The sequence below is a fragment of the Microtus pennsylvanicus genome, chromosome 7 (assembly GCF_037038515.1).
Source record: "Microtus pennsylvanicus isolate mMicPen1 chromosome 7, mMicPen1.hap1, whole genome shotgun sequence".
Classification (NCBI taxonomy): Eukaryota; Metazoa; Chordata; class Mammalia; order Rodentia; family Cricetidae; genus Microtus; species Microtus pennsylvanicus.
Genome location: NC_134585.1, coordinates 67,822,368 through 67,846,502, shown reverse-complemented (window position 1 = coordinate 67,846,502; position 24,135 = coordinate 67,822,368). Strand labels below are relative to the sequence as shown.

Here is a 24,135-nt window from a genome sequence, read left to right as displayed (position 1 = left end):
CCGCATGAGGAAGTAGGTCTGTGTCTGGCCAGCTGCAATTGAGACCACAGCAAGGCAGTGTCTGGGGACAAGGGGACTCTCTGCTCACCTGACTGTGGTGGCCAGACTTGTCTGTAAGTATGCTAGAATGTGTAATGCTGGGTACCACAGTTACTGTAAATAACACACGCTCCCTTTCTTTTCCATCTAGACCTGGATACTGCCTTACGATGTAGCGTTTATCTGTGGGACAAATTGCTAGGGTAGAAAAATGGGATGAAACACCATGACCAGGGAACTCACCAAGGCCAGCTGGCCTGGGTCTGAAAAAGCATGGGATAAATCCGGACTAGCTGAACATAGCAGACAATGAGGAATACTGAGAACTCAAGAACAATCGCAGTGGGTTTTTGATCCTACTGCACGTACTGGCTTTGGGGGAGCCTAGGCAGTTTGGATGCTCACCTTATGAGACCTGGATAGAGGTGGGCGGTCCTTGGCCTTCCCACAGGTCAGGGAACACTGATTGCTCTTCGAGCAGATGAGGGAGGGTGACTTGATCGGGGGAGGGGGAGGGAAATGGGAGGCGGTTGCAGGGAGGAGGCAGAAATCCTTAATAAATAAATAAATTTTAAAAAAAGGGAAAAAAAGAAGATAGTTTCTAACATGTATTTTGTTATGAGAATGCAAATATATACTAAAGATGGATCTTTTGAAAAAAAAAAAAAGAAACACCATGACCAAAAACAACTTCAGGAAGGGTTTATTTTGGCGTACAGTTCCAGAGAGACTACATGTCCACAATGGTAGGGAAGGCACTGACAGATCACATTCAACCCACACAAGCAGCAAAATGAGGCAGGGCAGGCTCTAACATGTAAGGCCCAGCCTGTGTCACACTTCTCTAGCAGCTCCACATCCCCAGCAGTGCCACCAACCAGGGACCAAGTGTGCAGTGCAGGAGCCTATGGGGGACATTTCCCATTCAAAATATCACAAGTGGCTTGCCAAAACACTGTGGGCAGTTACAGTGACAGGCTGGACTGGGGGTACTTATCTATACCATAGAAGGAAGCCACAGGAAATAGCAAAGACAGAAACCTTAAAACCAAGAAGGAACTGTTTCCTGGTATTAGCTGTACCTGTGATGTTGTAATGGTCTTCACTTCACTTGCTTTGTGGTATGTTTCTGCCACACACAAAATAGCTTATGAAAAAGTAATTTTAAGAAATAGCAAAATTATTTTTATTTAAATATCTACATAAAAATAAAATGGATTGATTAGTTGGCTGAAAGTTTTGCAGCAAAAGCTTTAAATGACAAAAAATTCTTAGCTGTTTAGTGGGATTTAACCGAGGTTAAATAGCCTGGAGAATGTCTGCTATTTCACCTACCACTGGACCACGTCCCCCTCACCGCTCATTCCCATGCTGCCTCTCTCTCTCCTGTCTTCTCTCTGCTAACACCCATCCCTCTCCAGTGCTCCCTTACAAAGCCACCGCAAACCCAGATCATCTGGTTTTAAGAAAGTGTACATAAAATACATTGCAAATATTAATTAAAATGCAATTAATGGTAAAGTTCAAACATATTGATACTCTCTTTCAAAGACAGAGAAATAGGAAATATGCAAGTAATTAAACAAGATGTTGTATATAGCACATACACAATAGTGGTAATTTACTTCAAAACATCTGCATATCATTTGAATTATGACTTCTTTAATATATTTGGCTATTAAAGTTTCAATACTGAACTAAGCTTAATGAAGTCAAAATATATAACCAATAAATACTGTAAAATATCCACATAGTAAAAACTATAGGAATGCTGGGAAGATGGCTCAGCTGTTCAGAGTGCTTCTTGCTATTCCAGAGGTACTGAGTTAGAATCCTAGCACCACATGGGAGTTCACAGGCACCTGCTAACTCCAGCTCAAGGGGATCCAATGCCCTCTTCCAGCCTCTGCAGAAGCCACATACATGCGGCACACACTCATACAAACACAAGCACACACACACATAAACAAAGAAACCACAGCATAAGCAGTCTGTGAATAATTCTGCTGGCCAAACCCTTATGAAGATTGCAACTACTAAACCAACAGGTCAATGTGCACTCAAGTTCCAGGTACTTGGTTGTTGAAGAAAAAGAAGTCTACAGGGCAGATCTGTAAACTATGACTTCAGGAGAAATCACCCACTGAAATGGGACTATAAAATGAGGTGGTGGTGAAGAGAAGAGCCCTTTCCAGTGAAGAAATAAATGACTGGCTGGGTTGCTCTTTTACAAAATAACAATGACCTTTGAAAACTGACGTGGTGTGGAAGCCACATGCCTGTGCAGACACTGTTATACAGAAGGATCCCGGTTGAGTGTGTACATCTTTCTTGTTTCCTCAGTATGTGTTCCTACATCGCTCGCACTGTGCTAGTGTGTTATACAGAAGGATCCCGGTTGAGTGTGTACATCTTTCTTGTTTCCTCAGTATGTGTTCCTACATCGCTCGCACTGTGCTAGTGTGTTATACAGAAGGATCCCGGCTGAGTGTGTACATCTTTCTTGTTTCCTCAGTATGTGTTCCTACATCGCTCGCACTGTGCTAGTGTGTTATACAGAAGGATCCCGGCTGAGTGTGTACATCTTTCTTGTTTCCTCAGTATGTGTTCCTACATCGCTCGCACTGTGCTAGTGTGTTATACAGAAGGATCCCGGCTGAGTGTGTACATCTTTCTTGTTTCCTCAGTATGTGTTCCTACATCGCTCGCACTGTGCTAGTGTGTTATACAGAAGGATCCCGGTTGAGTGTGTACATCTTTCTTGTTTCCTCGGTATGTGTTCCTACATCGCTCGCACTGTGCTAGATATTAAAAACAATGTCTGCACACATGCATATAAAGCACGGGGTGGATGTGGAGATAGTGGACAGCCCGAAGGAGCAGACTCTCTCACTTCACCATATGGGTTACAGCAACTGAACTCAGGTTGTCTGGGTTGGCAGAAGTGCCTTTACCAGTGAATCATCCTGCTGGCCTGAAATAAATAAAATTTAAGAAAAAAATGTTCCCTGGGAATACACAAAGGAGGCAGAGCAGTGCTGTCTCTCTGTTGCCTTTTATGTAAAAAGAGTGGTTAAAATTAAAAGCAGAAAGAGCAGCAAGTCACTGAAGACATTTTTGTCTCTACTCGGAACTGTAACTTCTAGGTGTACTCTTAATGCGGGAGGTCACAAATGAAAACTAGTGAATGAGTTTTCTGACAAAAACTTTCCTTTTACCCAGTGTTGGTGGCACATGCCTTTAATCCCAGCACTTGGGAGGCAGAAGCATGGCCAATTTGGTCTACAGAGTGAGTTCTAGGACAGCCAGGGCTAAACAGAGAAACCCTGTCTTGATAAACAAACAAAAAAGTAAATAAAGTAAAAAAACCAAAAACCTTTTCTTCAAGACCTGCCACTTTTAAAGGTATTCTAATGAATATTGTCCATCTAGGGTGCATAGATAAAAATTCTGAAGTTAATATACTGTAATTTTCAATTAAAATAGCAAACTGAGCAACTGCGACATAGGCACTGTGTAAGCGGTGAGCTGCTACTCCTCAGTCTCCTCAGGAAGGTCCGCAGCCCTGTTCTGGTCCTCTTCGTACTTCTTCTTGAGATTACTCAGGTATGTCCGCAGCCTATCTGGTTCCAGTTGAGAGTTTCGAGCGGTCTGGACAAGCCTCGTGGCAAGATGGTACACAACTCTCCACCTGTCCATCTCTGGGGAGCTCCTTTGATTTTGCTGTTATTGAAACATATGAAATTAAAACAAATGTGTATTTAATTCATATTTTGGTATATCTTATCTCCTTTCATAGAAATAGGAACTCAAGGCTCTCTCTCTCTCTCTCTCTCTCACACACACACACACACACACACACACACACACACACACTCCAGTGCTATCCTGGAGAATTAAATTCCACATGAACACAAACACAAACTACTTCCTGAAAGACTTATACCCTTGAAAATAATAAAGAAAATGTTGATAAATCAGTCATATTCATAAAATACCATAAAGTATAGAAAATCCTGCAGAGAGATGATCTGCAAACACTTTGTTTTAAAGGTGTGGAGCAACAGCACCGTTTATGGCTACACAGCAGCCATAATTTCAAATGTCACCAGGAAAAAGAGGAGTCATCAGAAAACCACTTGCCCACAGGATACAAAAACTGTTAGAGACTAACATAAAATATTGCCAGAGGTGTACAATATATTTTTTAAATGAACATAAATTGAAATATAAAATTATGACTAATTTTTAACAAATTATACTTAAGGGTATCCAAAAAATAATTAAAACATATCATCTTACTATAGGACTAGAAGATGGACTTGGGAACAGAGCTAGAATTAAACTTATAATTTACATACTGACTAAGCTAGATAAAAATATCAACATTTTCACCAGGAGGTGGTAGCACACGCCTTTAATCCCAGCAGTTGGGAGGCAGAGGCAGGCGGATCTCTGGGAGTTTGAAGCCAGCCTGGTCTATAAGAGCTAGTTCCAGGACAGGCGATCATAGTAGCCATGGGAAGTTCTGTAAGGGAGACACACAACACTCAGAAAAGGCAATCTCATTTCCAGCTCAGATCAGGCAAAGCTTACATGAGATGGAGAATGTGGAGCCAATCTTCACTGGTAAAAGTGTCAAGAATGGAGGCTTCTGGGTAGAGAAACAACTAAAGCAGACGTAGGAGAGACTGGGAACACAATCAGGGCAATTACAAGCGGCACAAATGCAAATTATGTGAAACTGGTTGGTGTGGGATAACGGTGGCATAAACAAACAGAAAGGAGAACCTAAAGCAAAACTAGGCAGAGGGGAAATTCCTGAGCCACCCAGGATCCCAAGTGACCTTAAAGCAGCATTTTGTGAGATAATTACGAAGACTTTAGAGAGTCAACTTCCACGTGATAAGCAGTGACTGACAGCTTCTGGTTAGGCATAATAATTATGCACGGGGAGACAGGCAGAAAGCATATAGGAAGATTCAGCACAGGGATTAGCAAATGTCTTCATGAAACAGGCTTGTGAGGAAGGAGTCACACATGGCTATGGTGGGGACACTTGGAAGTGAGCAGACAGGAGGTCTCCTTAACAGACGAGAGTTCAAGTTTTGATTTAAAAATAGATGAATATATTATGGAGGGTTAGCAAGATGCCTCAACAGGAAAAGGTGTTTGTCACCAAGCCTGATGGTAACTCAACCCACATCACAGAGAAACCACTTCTGTCACTGTCCTCTGACTACACACACACACACACACACACATACTCACACACACACACTCAACCCACATCACAGAGAAACCCACTTCTGTTAGCTGTCCTCTGACTACACACACACACACACACACACACTCAAATACACACCGTTGCATATGCCCCCCCAATGTACCACACACAAATAAATAGATATAATAATTTTAAAATCATTTAAAAAGATATTAGAGGAAGTATGGAGAAAATACACATAGACTCAGTGTCAGCAGAACTGCAAACAGAGCTGTGGGAGACTACTAACACTACAGATTACACAGAAAGGAGCTGGGGGAGAGACTACTAACACTACAGATTACACAGAAAGGAGCTGGGGGAGAGACTACTAACACTACAGATTACACAGAAAGGAGCTGGGGGAGAGACTACTAACACTACAGATTACACAGAAAGGAGCTGGGCAAACACCTTCCAGACTGAGTGAGGAAGAAACACCTTAGAGAAGAAGAGTGAGGGAAGCTGAAAGGCCCTCAAGAGTCAAACCTTCCAGGAAAATAAGCAACAGCTGCCAGCACAGAGCAGAGCCGAGTGCAAGGACCATGGTGTATGTGTGTGTGTGTGGGGGGGGGGGGTAGGCAGGGAGTACACAAGGACAGGTGACTTCTGATTGGTTGCAACTTAAAAGGAAGTTGAGTAAAGTGTTGACAAGTTTCAGGCGATTTCTGTGAAAATGCACTAAGCAAATTGGAAAAGAGGAAACTCAAGAAAACATTGAGGCAAAAGAGAAGCAACTAAGATAGTGGGTCTCAGTGGGGAACAAGAGTAAAAATGTTACTGAAAAGTATTTGAAATGCTGTTTCTCTAGAAAGATGGTATATGGGGAATATGGAGGCACAACTAAGGGAGGTGCAAAGTGAGTGTAAGAACACTACAGGCTATATGGGAATTCCAACAACTCATGAAGATGATGGCAAGGTGGGTTTTTTTTTTTCCTTTCAAGACAGGGTTTCTCTGTGTAGCTTTGGAGCCTGTACTGGAACTAGCTCTTGTAGACCAGGCTGGCCTCGAACTCACAGAGATCCACCTGCCTCAGCCTCCCGAGTGTTGCCACCACTGCCTGGCGACTTTTAATGTACATCAGTAAATTATCTTCAGCAACTGAGCATCAAATGCTCAGAACAAATGGAAATGTCTTGACAAAGCTACCTAAGGAAGCCAGGTCAGTGAGCAGGAAGACATCCATTACACTGTAAGGCTAGAACATACGACCTACAGCCAGCGCACAGCACGAGCCGGCCTTGAACACTTCTGAACAGCACTAGGAAAGCTAAAGCCTGAGAGACTAGCGGCCAGCTGGTGGATGACTGGTGTCTGGCAACAACGTGGAAAGTGAAGAGTTAGGCAGGGAGAGCTACTTCAGAATGAGAGCAACGTCCACACAGCTGAGGGAGGGATTCAGATGATGACTAGGCAAGTGAAGCCACAGGCAGTCCAGGAAATAACATTAAAAAAAGAAAGACGCACAGAGGCAGAGCGGCAGGCGGCCAGCCGCAAAGAGGCGGAGCAGCGGCCAGAAGCACAGAGGTGGAGCAGCGGCCAGATGCCGCAGAGCGACACCGCATTCAGGAAGAGGCTTTGGGAGACCAGCGCGGCAGCAGACGCAAGCGGCAGGGTCAGGCGTGCAATAAGGAGAGCAGATCGCCCTACTACAATCAAATCAAAGAGGTAGGCCTTTGGTTAGCCAGGTCACTGGCAAACGGGGAGCCTGGTCCTGTCCTGAAGACCCTTCGGAGGGGTGAGAGGGTTCTTGGCCTGCGGCAGGAACCAGGAAACAGAGTGAGGGCATTTTGTAAGCGGAGCCCTGGGCCAGCAGGAAAACCTGATCCGGTTTTTAAAAGACCCATTAGATAGGATTAATAGGAGGGGATGGGCAGACGCCAAGGCAAGAATTCACCCAATAATCTGAAAAACAACATGAAAACACCAGAACCCAAGGATCTTACAACAGAAGTATTTGAACAACCTAACACAGAAGAAGTGGAAAAAATTGACTTTATGAAGGCAATAGAGTCCCTTAAACAACATGTAAAAAATGCCCTTATAGAAATGGATGAGAAGTATAACAAAAAGTTTGAAGAAATGAGTAAATATGTACATGATACCCTGGGAAACCAAGATAAAACGATCAAACAGGTAATGGAAACAGTTCAAGAATTGAAAACTGAAATGAAGGCAAGGAAGAAAATACAAACTGAGGACCAGCCGGATATGGAAAATCTAGGTCAACGAGCAGAATCTACAGAAACACACATAATCAATAGAATTCAAGAGATAGAAGAAAGAATCTCAGATGCTGAGGACACCATAGAGAAAATAAACGAACAGATCAAAGAAAACAGCAAAGCCAACAAATTCTCAACACAAAACATTCAGGAAATATGGGACACAATTAAAAAAAACCAAACTTAAGAATAATAGGAATAGAAGAAGGAGAAGAGTCACAGCTCAAAGGCCCAGAAAATATTTTCAACAAAATTATGGAAGAAAACTTTCCCAACTTAAAGAAAGATATTCATTTAAATATTCAAGAAGCATACAGAACACCAAACAGACTGGATCAAAGAAAAACATCTCCTTGCCATATAATAATCAAAACACAAAATATACAGGTTAAAGAAAGAATATTAAGAGCTGCAAAGGAAAAAGGGCAAGTAACTTATAAAGGTAAACCAATCAGACTTACACCTGACTTCTCTATGGAAACTATGAAAGCCAGAAGGTCCTGGATAGATGTACTGCAGAAGCTAAGAGACCATGGATGCAAACCCAAACTACTATACCCAGCCAAGCTATCGTTCATTATCAATGGAGAAAACAAGACATTCCAGGATAAGAATAAATTTAAACAATATGTAGCCACAAATCCAGCCCTACAGAAAGTAATAGAAGGAAAATCACAACCCAAGGAATCCAACACTGCCAACACTGCCTACAATAACCCAGGCATCTAGTGACCCTTAACCAGCACATCTCAAAGAAGGGAGACACACAATCTCTACTACCAAAAGCAATAAGAATAACTGGAGTAAACAACCACTGGTCATTAATATCACTTAATATTAATGGGCTCAATTCACCTATAAAAAGGCACAGGCTAAAAGATTGGATACGAAAACAGGATCCAACATTCTGCCGTTTGCAAGAAACACATCTCAACCACAAAGACAGGCACCTACTCAGAGTAAAGGGTTGGGAAAAGGTGTTTCAAGCATATGGTCCTAAGAAAAAAGCAGGTGTGGCCATATTAATTTCTAACAAAACTGACTTCAAACTAAAATCAATCAGAAGAGACCGAGATGGTCACTTTATACTCATAACAGGAACAATTCATCAGGATGATGTCTCAATTCTGAATATCTATGCCCCCAATATAAAAGCACCTACTTATGTAAAAGAAATATAACTAGAACTCAAAGCAGACATCAAACCACACACACTAGTAGTAGGAGACTTCAACACACCTCTCTCTCCAAGGGACAGGTCAATCAGACAGAAACCTAATAGAGAATTAAGAGAATTATTGGAGGTAATGAAGCAAATGGACTTAACAGACATCTACAGAACATTCCACCCAAATAGGAAAGAATATACCTTCTTCTCTGCAGCTCATGGAACCTTCTCAAAAATTGACCACATACTTGGAAACAAAGGAAACCTCCACAGATACAAAAAAAAATATCAGTGTCCACCTGTGTCCTATCTGATCACCACGGATTAAAGTTAGAAGGCAACAACAATGCTACCCACAGAAAGCCGACAAACTCATGGAAACTGAACAATCAACTACTGACCCACACCTGGGTCAAGGAAGAAATTAAGAAAGAAATTAAAGTCTTCCTTGAATTTAATGAAAATAAAGAGACAATATACTCAAACCTATGGGACACAATGAAAGCAGTGCTAAAAGGAAAGTTCATAGCACTAAGTGCCCACTTAAAGAAAACGGAGAATGCATACATTGGGGACTTAACAACACACCTGAAAGCTCTAGAAAAAAAAGAAGCAGACGCGCCCAAGAGAAGTAGAAGACTGGAAATAATAAAACTGAGGGCCGAAATCAACAAAATAGAAACACAGAAAACAGTCCAAAGAATCAATGAAACAAAAAGCTGGTTCTTGGAGAAAGTCAACAAGATCGACAAACCCCTATCCAAACTAATTAAACGACAGAGAGAGAACACACAAATAAATAAGATCAGAAATGAAAAGGGGGACATAACCACAGACACAGAGGAAATTCAGAGAATCATTAGATCTTACTACAAAAGCCTGTATAACACAAAATTGGAAAACATAAAAGAAATGGACACTTTTTTAGATAAATACCATATACCAAAGTTGAACCAGGACCAGGTGAACAATCTAAACAGACCTGTTAGTCACGAAGAATTAGAAGAGGTTATCAAAAACCTCCCTACCAAAAAAAGCCCAGGACCAGATGGTTTCAATGCGGAATTCTACCAGAACTTCCAAGAAGAGCTAATACCTATACTCCTTAATGTATTCCACAATATAGAAACAGAAGGGTCATTACCAAACTCCTTCTATGAAGCTACAGTTACTTTGATACCAAAACCACACAAAGACTCAACCAGGAAAGAGAATTACAGGCCAATCTCACTCATGAACATCGACGCAAAAATCCTCAACAAAATACTGGCAAACCGAATCCAAGAACACATTAGAAAAATTATCCATTATGATCAAGTAGGCTTCATCCCAGAGATGCAGGGCTGGTTCAACATACGAAAATCTATCAATGTAATCCACCATATAAATAAACTGAAAGAAAAAAATCATATGATCATTTCATTAGATGCTGAAAAAGCATTCGACAAAATTCAACACCCCTTTATGATAAAGGTCTTGGAGAGAATAGGGATACAAGGATCCTACCTAAATATAATAAAAGCTATTTACAGCAAGCCAACAGCTAACATTAAATTGAACGGAGAAAAACTCAAAGCCATCCCACTAAAATCAGGAACACGACAAGGATGTCCACTCTCTCCATACCTCTTCAATATAGTGCTTGAAGTTCTAGCAATAGCAATAAGACAACATAAGGAGATCAAGGGGATTTGTATTGGAAAGGAAGAAGTTAAGCTTTCATTATTTGCAGATGATATGATAGTATACATAAGTGACCCCAAAAATTCTACCAAAGAACTCCTACAGCTGATAAACACCTTTAGTAATGTGGCAGGATACAAGATCAACTCCAAAAAATCAGTTACCTTCCTTTACACTAAGGATAAGGAAGCAGAGAGGGAAATCAGAGAAGCATCGCCTTTCACAATAGCCACAAATAGCATAAAATATCTTGGGGTAACCCTGACCAAGCAAGTGAAAGACCTATTCGACAAGAACTATAAGTCTTTGAAGAAAGAAATTGAAGAAGACACCAGAAAATGGAAGGACCTCCCTTGCTCTTGGATTGGGAGGATCAACATAGTAAAAATGGCAATTCTACCAAAAGCAATCTATAGATTCAATGCAATCCCCATCAAAATCCCATCAAAATTCTTCACAGATCTGGAGAAGACAATAATCAACTTTATATGGAGGAACAAAAAACCCAGGATAGCCAGAACAATCTTATACAATAAAGGATTGTCTGGAGGCATTACCATCCCTGACTTCAAACTCTATTATAGAGGTACAGTATTGAAAACAGCCTGGTATTGGAATAAAAACAGAGAAGTCGACCAATGGAATCGAATAGAAGACCCTGACTTTAACCCACAAACCTATGAACACCTGATTTTCGATAAAGGAGCTAAAAGTATACAATGGAAAAACGACAGCATTTTCAACAAATTGTGCTGGCAAAACTGGATGTCAATCTGTAAAAGAATGAAAATAGATCCATATCTATCACCATGCACAAAACTCAAGTCCAAATGGATTAAAGACCTCAATATCAGTCCGAACACACTGAACCTGATAGAAGAGGAAGTGGGAAGTACTCTACAGCACATGGGCACAGGAGACCACTTCCTATGTATAACCCCAGCAGCACAGACACTAAGGGCATCATTGAATAAATGGGACCTCCTGAGGCTGAGAAGCTTCTGTAAAGCAAAGGACACTGTCACTAAGACAAAAAGGCAACCCACTTACTGGGAGAAGATTTTCACCAACCCCGCAACTGACAAAGGTCTGATCTCCAAAATATATAAAGAAATCAAGAAACTAGACCGTAAAAGGCTAATCAATCCAATTATAAAATGGGGCACTGCGCTGAACAGAGAATTCTCAACAGAAGAACTTCAAATGGCCAAAAGACACTTAAGGTCATGCTGAACTTCCCTAGCGATCAGGGAAATGCAAATCAAGACAACTTTAAGATACCATCTTACACCTGTCAGAATGGCTAAAATAAAAAACACCAATGATAGCCTTTGCTGGAGAGGTTGTGGAGAAAGGGGGACACTCACCCATTGCTGGTGGGAATGCAAACTTGTGCAACCACTCTGGAAAGCAGTGTTTCGGTTTCTCAGGAAATTCGGAATCAACCTACCCCTGGATCCAGCAATACCACTCTTGGGAATATACCCAAGAGAGGCCCTATCATACAACAAAAGTATATGCTCAACTATGTTCATGGCAGCATTGTTTGTAATAGCCAGAACCTGGAAACAACCTAGATGCCCTTCAACGGAAGAATGGATGAAGAAAGTATGGAATATATACATATTAGAGTATTACTCAGCAGTAAAAAACAAGGACTTCTTGAATTTTGCATACAAATGGATGGAAATAGAAAACACTATCCTGAGTGAGGTAAGCCAGACCCAAAAAGAGGAACACTCATATTTGGTTTCTAGCCATAAATAAAGGACAATGAGCTTATAATGCATGTTCCTAGAGAAGCTAAGTTAGAAGGTGAACCCAAAGACAAACACATAGGCATCCTCATGAATATTAACCTTCATCAGGCGATGAAAGGAGACAGAGACAGAGGAGCACGGGACAGAAATCTCAAGGTCCAAATCAGGAGTAGAAGGAGACGGAGCACGAGCAAGGACCTCAGGACCGCGAGGGGTGCACCCACACACTGAGACAATGGGGATGTTCTATCGGGAACTCACCAAGGCCAGCTGGCCTGGGTCTGAAAAAGCATGGGATAAATCCGGACTAGCTGAACATAGAGGACAATGAGGAATACTGAGAACTCAGGAACAATCGCTTGGGTTTTTGATCCTACTGCACGTACTGGCTTTGGGGGAGCCTAGGCAGTTTGGATGCTCACCTTAGGAGACCTGGATGGAGGTGGGCGGTCCTTGGGCTTCCCACAGGTCAGGGAACCCTGATTGCTCTTTGAGCAGATGAGGGAGGGTGACTTGATCGGGGGAGGGGGAGGGAAATGGGAGGCGGTTGCGGGGAGGAGGCAGAAATCCTTAATAAAGAAAGAAAGAAAGAAAGAAAGAAAGAAAGAAAGAAAGAAAGAAAGAAAGAGTGAAAGAAAGAAAGAAAGAAAGAAAGAAAGAAAGAAAGAAAGAAAGAAAGAAAGAAAGAAAGAAAAACTTGGTGCTTTATATGCCTGCAAATCCCAGCACTTGGGGGGCTGAGGCAGAAGGACCTAGAGCTGTAGGCTACCCTCAGCTACCTTGCTGTCCCCAAGCCAAACCAACAAAAATCTAAAGAAAAAAATAATTTAAAAAGAATGAAATACAGACAACTATTCTTGCAGAATATATCCAACACTGAATTTTTTGAAGCACTGTGAAACAAAGAAAGGTTTCAAATTTTAAATCAACATATGTGATGTTCATCTACTGTTTCTTAGGAATCCACTTAACTTCTATTAACATGTAAACTGAAGGCAAAATAACCCTTCTATAAGCTATCATTTAAAAATAGGAATATTTACTTCATAAAGAAAAATGAGGTTTTAATCCGTGACAGCAGGCAGAAGAGCTTTGAAAGTAAAACCTTCCATGTTGCAGGCTGCTTTTTAGATGCACATTTCAAACAGATTGACTTTCTCAAAATACAGCGAGCAGCAATTACTTACAGGAACAGAATTTGTCTGTTACTAGTTGATCTGCTAGGAAAAGTTATAACAATCTAATCTTTAGAATAACTTAAAGCGAGGGAAACAATCAACTCTATCCTTTGGTGACTGTATTCTCTGCCTGTGATCCATCTTTCCTCTTCACCTAATGCTCCCCTTCCCTGCGCATGCTAAACTATGCTTAGCACACATTTGCTTACACGCACACACACGCAAGGGATAGGCTGGAGTCAGTGTGTGAACACTGAGAGTGAGTATAGCACTCATGATGTCGGATCACTACGGAGAGTCACGGGGTATGCACAGACCTTGTGTCTGGGGAGGGCTTACTAGAGCGGCTACATCTATTGCATGCAAGTTCTTTACAATAAAGTGTGCCTTATAGTAAGGAAAGGTAAAGACTTTAGCCATCTTGTCTGTCTGTCTGTCTATCTATCTCTATCTATCTATCTATCTATCTATCTATCTATCTATCTATCATCTAACTATCTATCTATCTACTTATTCTATGTACATAATGTACATATTTTACTTATTTATTTATTACCAAAATTTGCTTTGTAATTTGTGTTGTGATCTCTCTGGCATCCAAGACAATCGATGGTGGAAGTGAGGAGGCCTCTGCAGCTTTTAATCCTAAAATTACAGAAAACAGACTTTAGATCACTTCTGTCTAGTCTCAGCTGTGTGCTCTGAAATCTAGCAGACCAAAATTCCCCCATGACTGCCTCGCACAAATCCCAAATGCCAGCTGCCTGCCCTAGTCCGTGCAGAGGCCGTTTCAGAGGCTTCCTATGTGTGTCAACACTTTACTATCTCTACAGTTTTAACAAGTGACAGAAGCTGCTCATATGTTCACAGAGACATTACTTACTGCTAGGCTTACTGAAAGAGTTGCTAACATGCGACAATTTACTGGATCGTGATGACTCCATACACATGGTAAATCATCCCTTTCTCCTTCAATTTCATAGGTAATGGAACTGACAATAACAAGGATTACACATTTGATGCAAGGAAGCTGGCCAGTTCAGTTCCCACTTTAAATAGCAAAGCAGCCTTTTCTCTTTCTCACAAAGTCACATCCATAGGTGAAAATGAATTTTGGAGAGTTCAATGTATGGGTAAGTGGAGATTTCCAGAACCTGGAAATGTGCGTGCTACACAATGATTTACACAGAAAGTAGCTGACAGGGGGTTGAGAATACCATGGTTTGGTATATTCCACTTTAAGATTTTTAAATTTAATTATAAAATACCCTGAAACTGAAAACAAAATGACTGTGCCAATGAGTGTGTAGGAAATACAATATTTTCAATTATATAATTTATAAATATAAACTGTTATCCTGGGGCTGGAGAGATGGCTCAGTAGTTAGAGCACTGTCTGCTCTGCCAGAGGACTGAGGCTCAGTTCCCAGCCCCCATATGGCAGTTTACAACTGTCTTTAGCTCCAGTCCCAGAGGACCCGACACTCTCTTCTGGCCACCATGTAAACCAGCCACTCAGAAAGTACATACACATACATGCAGGTAGAACACTCATATACATAAAATAAAATCTGTTTTTAAAACTGTTATACTTCCTAACAAGCTGATATGTCTAGGGCTTTCATACATACCAGAATTCTATGGTTACTGGTTCAGTTCAGTTGATATAAACATAAACCAAGGAGAATAAACTATATAATCTAAGTTTGACAAAGAAATTAGAGCCTTAGAAAGCACATAAACTCTGGGAAGGATGAGTGATAGCCAAATAGATGAAAGGGGCTTCCCTAAGGGACAGCACTGTTTTCACATCTGCATGGAAGTTCTATATGCAATACCATAGTTCTTTTCTTCTGTGAGTCCCCTGGAAAGTTTGTACGTATACAAAATTGCATCTTTATTTCTTGAGGTATTCTTTACATGCTGAACTTCAAAATGCATGTTTTCTACATTCAGATACAGGGTGTCTATGTGACACAGCTCCAGGAAGTGGGTTGTGAAGAGTGTGAATGCCTAGAACATAAAGCAGACTGAGTATCAGCATGTTAAAATTATCTAGAAAATCCTATTTTAGCTACTTAAACATAACACATTAGCTTAACTTTCCAACTAGCTTCGCAACAACATAGGAATGAAACCACACTCTTGGAGACTGGGTTTTGAAGTTTACATCCAATAAAGACTAACTCTCTTTGTGCGTGCACAGCATGTCATGGGAAAGAGATGCGGGTGGCCAGAGATAAAGCTACTGAGGGAGGTGGACACTTAACTGGGAGGAACCACAGCTCTCCTGCCCACTTACTCACAGAACTATACCCTTCACATTTCACAAATGTCACACTGAGCCCACTCCTATGAGGGGTATTGCAACATGGTATTAATCAGTTATGTTAGGTATCTAAACTTTCAAAGATTTAATTTTGTGCTTGTTTTCTTGTTTTCTTTCTTGGTGCTAGGGATTAAATTCCCTAAATTTTTCAGTTTTACTAAGAAAGGAGAGATGAATGACTAGATTTTAAGTTACCATACATGAGAAACTAACAGAAGATTGGTTAAAATTTAAATATTAACTTGCCTGAAATCGGGCACTAGAGAGGCTAAAGCAGGAGGACTGCTGAGTTTGGGGACCAATTTGGGCTACACAGAGAATAACAGGCCATCTAGTAGGTAGGACTGTATAGCAAGATTCTGTCTCAAAAGAAGGCCAATTAAATATTTGGCTGGCAAAATTTATCAACCAAAGATAATAGCAAAGAAAGGAAAAATTTGATGTATGATTAAGCATGGAAAGTCTCCAAAATCCATGACCTGTGGTTTGGGTTCTGCTGGGGTGTGTCCTGCACAGGGGAACTGCTGGCCCCTGAGCCTCCATGTGGCACCATAGGGATATAGGGGACTTTTAAGAGGAGGGGCTTAGTGAGAGGTCCTGAGCACAGCTCTTGGGAGGAGTCAATCTGGGGGAGCAAGTCTCAAGGGAGGGGCACTGATAAAAAAGCAAGATTGGTGACTAATTGGCCTCTACACAGTTTAGAAGTCGACGGCTATTTGAAAATAATGTCCTTAAAAATTATGCATCAAGGTTGCAGGTGCTGCTCTGTGGCAGAGGACCTGGGGACCATGGTCCAGGCACAGAATTAGATCCTTATCAGCACACACGCACACTCAACAACAAACAACAACACCGACAACAAAACTTTATAAACTCTTTTAGGTTATTCAATACAAAAATGACTTTTTATGGGCCTATAGATTGCAAGCATTGTGCTAGGCACCAAGCATTGGCTCTAGATTAGAAAACAAACCACAAGCATCTTAAAAGTAACAAGCAACACAAGCGTCTAAGTTTCTACTAAAAAAGTATATTTTAAAGTGTTGTGGAAGATAAGTATCATTTTTAAAGAAAATCTCAATCCTTAAGATTTTACCAATAAAGACTCAGAAGCCAGATGCTGGGGTGAAAGCGTGCTGGCTCAGAGAGGCAGAGAAAAGCACCCCTGACTTTCCTCCCCTGCCAGTGTCTTAGAAGCCTCCCCTCTCTCCTACCATCTCAAGTCTCCAAGTCAAAGTCCCTCCTTTCTACTTCCTGTGCTTCTCTATCCGTCCTCCTGACTCCCTCTCATTCTCTATGGTTTTTCTTAGTAATCTAAAGTTCACTCCCTGTCAACTGGTTGCTGGCTCTGCCTCTTGACTTTACTTAGTCCTGTTTACAATATTCAAGCTGAAAGCTCTTAGATTAAAAGTGTGTGTTAGGGTCGAGACACACCACAACTAGAAACAGGTTTTTCCAGTAAATAACAAAATCTCCTGGTTCACAGTGCGATCAAATATCCTGCAATAGAGAACTACTCTTAGGTGTTGCAGAATATCACAGAAATGGGTACTGTATCCGTTAGGGGCCTTGAAAGAGTCAGAACCACAGGGCCCATGTATGTGTGCTCATGTGTGCTCATTGTGCTCATGTGTGCTCACTGTGCTCATGTGTGCTCATTGTGCTCATGTGTGCTCATTGTGCTCATTGTGCTCATGTGTGCTCACTGTGCTCATGTGTGCTCACTGTGCTCATGTGTGCTCATTGTGCTCATGTGTGCTCATTGTGCTGTGTGCTCATTGTGCTCATGTGTGTTCATGTGTGCTCATGTGTGCTAATTGTGCTCATGTGTGCTCATTGTGCTCATGTGTGCTCATGTGTGCTCATTGTGCTCATGTGTGCTCATTGTGCTCATGTGTGCTCATGTGTGCTCATTGTGCTCATGTGTGCTCATTGTACTCATGTGTGCTGTGTGCTCATTGTGCTCATGTATGCTCATTGTGCTCATGTGTGCTCATTGTGCTCATGTGTGCTCATTGTGCTCATGTGTGCTCATGTGTGCTCATGTGTGCTCATTGTGCTCATGTGTGCTCATTGTGCTCATGTGTGCTCATGTGTGCTCATTGTGCTCATGTGTGCTCATGTGTGCTCATTGTGCTCATGTGTGCTCATTGTGCTCATGTGTGCTCATGTGTGCTCATTGTGCTCATGTGTGCTCATGTGTGCTCATTGTGCTCATGTGTGCTCATTGTGCTCATGTGTGCTCATTGTGCTCATGTGTGCTCATTGTGCTCATGTGTGCTCATTGTGTGCTCATTGTGCTCATGTGTGCTCATGTGTGCTCATGTGTGCTCATTGTGCTCATGTGTGCTCATGTGTGCTCATTGTGCTCATGTGTGCTCATGTGTGCTCATGTGTGCTCATGTGTGCTCATGTGTGCTCATTGTGCTCATGTGTGCTCATTGTGCTCATGTGTGCTCATTGTGCTCATTGTGCTCATGTGTGCTCATTGTGCTCATGTGTGCTCATGTGTGCTCATTGTGCTCATGTGTGCTCATTGTGCTCATGTGTGCTCATTGTGCTCATGTGTGCTCATTGTGCTCATGTGTGCTCATGTGTGCTCATGTGTGCTCATTGTGCTCATGTGTGCTCATTGTGCTCATGTGTGCTCATTGTGCTCATGTGTGCTCATTGTGCTCATGTGTGCTCATTGTGCTCATGTGTGCTCATGTGTGCTCTTTGTGCTCATTGTGCTCATTGTGCTCATGTGTGCTCATGTGTGCTCATTGTGCTCATGTGTGCTCATTGTGCTCATGTGTGCTCATTGTGCTCATGTGTGCTCATTGTGTGCTCATTGTGCTCATGTGTGCTCATTGTGCTCATGTGTGCTCATTGTGCTCATGTGTGCTCATTGTGTGCTCATTGTGCTCATGTGTGCTCATTGTGCTCATGTGTGCTCATTGTGCTCATGTGTGCTCATTGTGCTCATGTGTGCTCATTGTGCTCATGTGTGCTCATGTGTGCTCATGTGTGCTCATTGTGCTCATGTGTGCTCATTGTGCTCATGTGTGCTCATGTGTGCTCATTGTGCTCATGTGTGCTCATTATGCTCATTGTGCTCATGTGTGCTCATTGTGCTCATGTGTGCTCATTGTGCTCATGTGTGCTCATTGTGCTCATTGTGCTCATGTGTGCTCATTGTGCTCATGTGTGCTGTGTGCTCATTGTGCTCATGTGTGCTCATTGTGCTCATGTGTGCTCATTGTGCTCACTGTGCTCATGCACACATGCTCATTACAGAGACTTGGCTCATGGTCACAGCGGCTAACAAGTTCTGTAACCCGCAGTTGGTAAGCTAAAGACTGGGGAGTTGTGATGTCACCAGGCTTCGATTCAGATATGACGTGTAGAGTGTGTTGTAGACTAACAGCAGCCAGATGAGTTCTTCAGTGCTGGAGAGAGTCAGCATTTGAGATCTGCTCAGGCTCTCAGGACTGCACAGGGCCCGTGCCCATCATCTACAGTTCAGACGCTCACTTCTGGAAACACCCCACAGACATTCTCCAAATAATGTCCAGGCTATTGTCCAGCATTTGTGGTTAGTCAGACTGATTCAAACAAATACCATCCCAAATGCTGATTTGCTTTTTGTCTTAAGTATATACATGCATCTTGTTCACATATATAAAATACTGTGTATTAACATCACTTCTGACTTGTCACAGCTTTATTTAAACTAGAATAGCTCCACATTTTTTACAGTTTATAACTGGTGAGCTCTTATTTAAGATAAAAAAACCTCCTTATGGACATTTTAGGGTATATTAATCATGAGAATGTGTTTTTTATATTTCTCATATCTGTGTATATTTTGAGTGATCATCTAAGAAATAATTTCCCAAATTAGCTTGATAATAGAGCAAAATTAATTTTTGTAGCTTTTTTGCAAAATTACTTTTTACATAATTTGTGAAAACCTCTTTTCTCTAAAGGATGTTGTTTTCTTTCAGTAGGTAATGTGTATTTCCTGTGTATTACCTAACATGTTCAGTTCCATATGCTCTTCTATGATGTCACAGACATTATTATATGTGGAAACAACTCTGAAAATATCTTCATATTTTGCTATTCAGTTTGATTAAATAAAAGTCAACTGACTTTTGCATTCTTTGTAATTCTCAATTTTACTCCTTGTCTGTATCATGTATACACACCAGTAATTATTTCTACTTTCAATACAAATAAAACAAAAATGCTGTGTGCATTTTCTAGCCAAAATTGTTGATAAGGCTATCTGCAGGTGCTGACAAGATCCAATCATGTTCCAGGTATGACACTCGGTTTAGAATGAACAGGGAGGCAAACCTTTATGCTCAGCAGATGCTCACAGACCGCGTAAGAGACTCCAATGCCTTCTTCTGTATTAGTGCCTCTGCCAAGCTCATCAATTAATATGAGTGACTTGTCATTAGCATTATGCAGAATATATGCTATCTGGAAGACATAATTTTAATACTATTCATTGCAACCAAGCTGATGCCAATCTTCTAAAAAAGAAGCGAAATTGGTCTCTTTATTAGTACATCTATTTGAAATGTATTTTAATAGAGAAATCCTGCTGAGCAGAAAATAACACACTGCTTTTCTTTCAGAAAATCTCATCACTAATAATTCCACCCAAATAACCCATATGTAAAGGCAGACATCTACATATGTATGAGATAACAAAACAAATGGCATCCACAACACAGAGAAGCAAATCAGTGAATTAAATGCTTAACTAAAACACAAAGTGGTCATTTTCTTCTCCACAAATGACCAAGCACTACCATAAAATGTTGAAAACCAATTCAAAACTTATTTACTCCAAAACTTACTTAGATTTGCTAAAAACAGAACAAGTACTAAGAAAAATACACTGATTTAAATAATTTAAATCCATGACCAACAAACAATAAAACTTAAATTGATAGAAATCTTTCTGGAGAATATCATCCTCTTTCTAAAATACAGAATTTCACTTCGTCATATTATAGCGTAGTAGCTTTTTATGGAACAAGGGATCTAGTCAAGAGACACACTTCCTGGACAGTGGCACACAGCTATGATGACAGCACTTGGAAAGGCAGAGGCAAGTGGATCTCCTTGAGTTTGTGACCAGTCTGGGATGGCAATATATAGTGAAACCCTTTCTCAAAAATAAATTAAAAATAAAATAAAACATATTACCTTCATTACATAGAATATTGCTAGAATCCACACATGCATCCTATACATGCTACACAATGATATGTTTATTTACCCATTTTCTATAACACATGCAGATACCAAATGCAGATGTCCTCAGAACTCTGCTTACTTCCCTTAGCCTCAAACAGAGCTGGTGTTTGCTCATATCAGGAACAGAAGGGGACAGACTTTGATGGGAAATGAGCATTCTCATTCTCCCTGTTTACAAAGCAAAGACAAGGAATCTAAGTCTTCTAACACAATGGTATGTAATAGTAAAACCCAGCCAAAGAAGAGCAGTCACTTCCATGTAAAGCAGCCACGGCCTTCTGAAAAGTCAGCTGTTCCACACAGAAACATGTAAACCCACATTAGCCCTCTAGAGCTGCCAACACTGGCACACCGAGAAGCTGTCTTTGACTGCCCTCTGGCTCTCGGGATCTAAAGTGCACCAGCTACTCTAGATGCCAGGATACTTAAAATGCTTTTAATACAGGGGGAGTTTTGTTCAGCTACCTCTTTCATTTCTTTCATAAATGTTGATGAATTTGTTTCAATATCATCATCAGTGCTGATTCTCGTAAAGATCTGCTCAGCAATCCTAAAGGAGGCATATTCTGCTGGAACATACGAGCCTGCGAAATAAAAGGCAGAGTAACGGAAGTGTTTTAGGAAACCAGACGCTACCAACACTGTGCTTTAGCTCTGAGGTGGGACCATGTGCTGGGCAGAGTTATGTAGGTGGAATCACAGAGCACAAGTTGGCACTTAAACCCCCTTTCTCAGACAGGAAATAGACCTGTCGTACAAAGTTATTAGAAACCCAAATTGGATAGACAGTATTTGATCTGATGCTCAGCTACATCAGAAAGAGATCACTTTAAGCTTCATAAATGATTAGGTCATAGAAATAACTGAAAAACAACATGCAAGCGAGAAACTTTGAAGGTATGCATGTGAAGCTCATAAAAGAAATCTGAAGGAAATGTGTATGAAGGTCAAAGTAATTAAAAAAAAAACCACTGTAAGATACAAATAATGTGTCTGTGCAAACATGAAGAAATGTGTCAAAGCAGGAAAATAAAACATATAACCAAAAACATGAGTTATGTTACCAACCCTTTAACATAATGTGACATGAAAATCATCCTAACATAAGATAAAATAAGCACATCAGGATGAAAAATGTATCTCACAGAGCCCTGTGCAGCTAAAATGGTGTGATGGGAGGAAAGCAAGCAAGGTTAGTGCAGGGTCTAGGGCAGAAGAAGGATGGAGAAGAGGCCTGGCTGAGGAATGAGGACCACAGGGGAAGGAAGCTAACAGCGCCAGCAGCCTGCTCTCTTCTCACGGGGCATTTCCCACCCTCACCTCTGAGTGGCTGAGTGGCCCACAGCAAGGGGTGTGGGAGTCAGGGTCTCAGAGCTCTGAGGACGTAGCTCTCCCACACTACTGCATTTTTAAACTAGCTCAAAGGCAGAGAGTAGGAGCTGGAGAGATCAGAAGGTAGGAGCACATGTATGGAAACCTGAATGTGAGTGCCCTGCACCCATGTACAAAGCCGGGAAAGCCAGTGCCTGTAACCCCAGCACTAGGGAGCAAAGACAGCCAAGTCAAAACAGTGAACTCTGGTTCAGTGAGAGGCCTTATTTCAAGACAAAGAAGCAAAGCATGATAGAGGGTGACGTCCAACATCCCCATCCTCTAGTTTTCCCATGTGGGCGTGTGGACCTGCACACATACATGCATGGAACACACACATCATCCATAGAGCACACACACAGCAGGGATACAAAACTAAAGCAGGTTCTAATACTTTACAGCCATACAATAAATAGTGCTGAAAGTAAACAGTGAGGTGCTAGAGCTACAATTTGACCAGAAGTCACAAAACTAAACACAAACTACTCCTCCAAGAAGAAGGAGTGACTTGCTATGTTTCTGTCTTCTATAAAAGGTTCTAGCTTAACAATGGCAATGGGTTTTTGATCTTACTGCATGTACTGGCTTTGTGGGAGCCTAGGCAGTTTGGATGCTCACCTTACTAGACCTGGATGGAGGTGGGTGGTCCTTGGACTTCCCACAGGGCAGGGAACCCTGATCGCTCTTTGGGCTGATGAGGGAGGGGGACTTAATTGGGGGAGGGGGAGGGAAATGGGAGGCGGCAGCTGGGAAGAGACAGAAATCTTTAATAAATAAATAAATTAAAAAATAAAAATAAAGGTTCTAGCTTAGGGGAGGACCTGGAATCATACTGCCTGGATGTGAAAGAGGGCACTGCCTCTCAGAGGCTAAGATCCTTGACAAAGAACTCCCAGAGCTTTAGTTCACTCACCACAATGCTCGTTATACTTGATGAGTATCAGTCACATGAAGAAGACATGCTTTAGGGTGATAAACACAGGGCAGAACAAAGTGCCCAGCACAGTGAACTCAGGATTAGCCACTGGAACAGGTATGGTGGCTTATAGCCAAGACCTGATGGTGGATGACTGCAGCCAGCATTTCTACCCCGACCGTCACTATTCAGACGATGAGCAAATATCCAAAGACCTACTCTGTGTCAGATTTCTGCTGCTTGAGTGCTGGCCACACCAGACAGAACAGGTGAGTGATCTGTCTGCCAATTGAATTGCTCAACCCCTAGATTCTGTTCCCAGAGATCTATTCCACTGCCCATGCCCTCCAACTTCATCAATCTCCCCAGGGACAGCTCCCCCCACCCCGTGCAGGGCACACCAGTAAAAAGAACGGAGACCCCCTGCTGTACCAAAGGTCAAGCCAGCTACCAGAAAGCCACCCTTCAACTTGGACAGAAACTCCCTATTAGATCAGAGACCATGTCACCAGACAGAAATCCAGGCCTCAAAGACCAGAAGATCAAAGAGGAAACAGAAACCAAGGAACAAAATATCTATTCAACAAACATAAATTCAGAAATCAGCACCTAGACCTATAATCACCCCAAACCACCTAGACGCCAGTGTAAGAATAAAAAATCAAAAACAGTCAGGGCAATACGGCCATTAGAGCCCAGCTATCCTACAACAGCAAAGCCTGAATATTTCAAAGCAGTGGAAACACAGGAAAACGACCTTAAAAACAACTCTGTGAAGATGACAGAGGTCTTTAAAGAGGAAATGGGGGAAAAAAATCCCTTAAAGAAATTGAGGAAAAGACAGCCAAAAAATTGGAGGAAATCAATAAATCCCCAAGAGAAAACAAACAGGTAAAGGAAAATATTCAAAACCTGAAAATCAAAACAGAAACAATAAA

At 41.5% G+C, this 24,135-nt stretch overlaps 1 protein-coding gene across 1 annotated transcript in view; it reads right to left on the bottom strand.

The window, feature by feature from the left end:
* Positions 1–3,468: 3,468 nt before the first annotated feature.
* Positions 3,469–24,135, bottom strand: part of Msh4 (mutS homolog 4) — a 54,313-nt gene continuing 33,646 nt past the window's right edge. The window contains exons 16-20 of the mRNA XM_075978961.1: positions 21,376–21,494; positions 19,996–20,124; positions 15,161–15,335; positions 13,879–13,967; positions 3,469–3,762 (exon numbers count right to left, since the gene is read on the bottom strand). Of these exons, the coding sequence (XP_075835076.1) occupies positions 3,571–3,762; positions 13,879–13,967; positions 15,161–15,335; positions 19,996–20,124; positions 21,376–21,494 (704 nt within the window). The 3' untranslated portion in view covers positions 3,469–3,570. The remainder of the gene's footprint in view (positions 3,763–13,878; positions 13,968–15,160; positions 15,336–19,995; positions 20,125–21,375; positions 21,495–24,135) is intronic.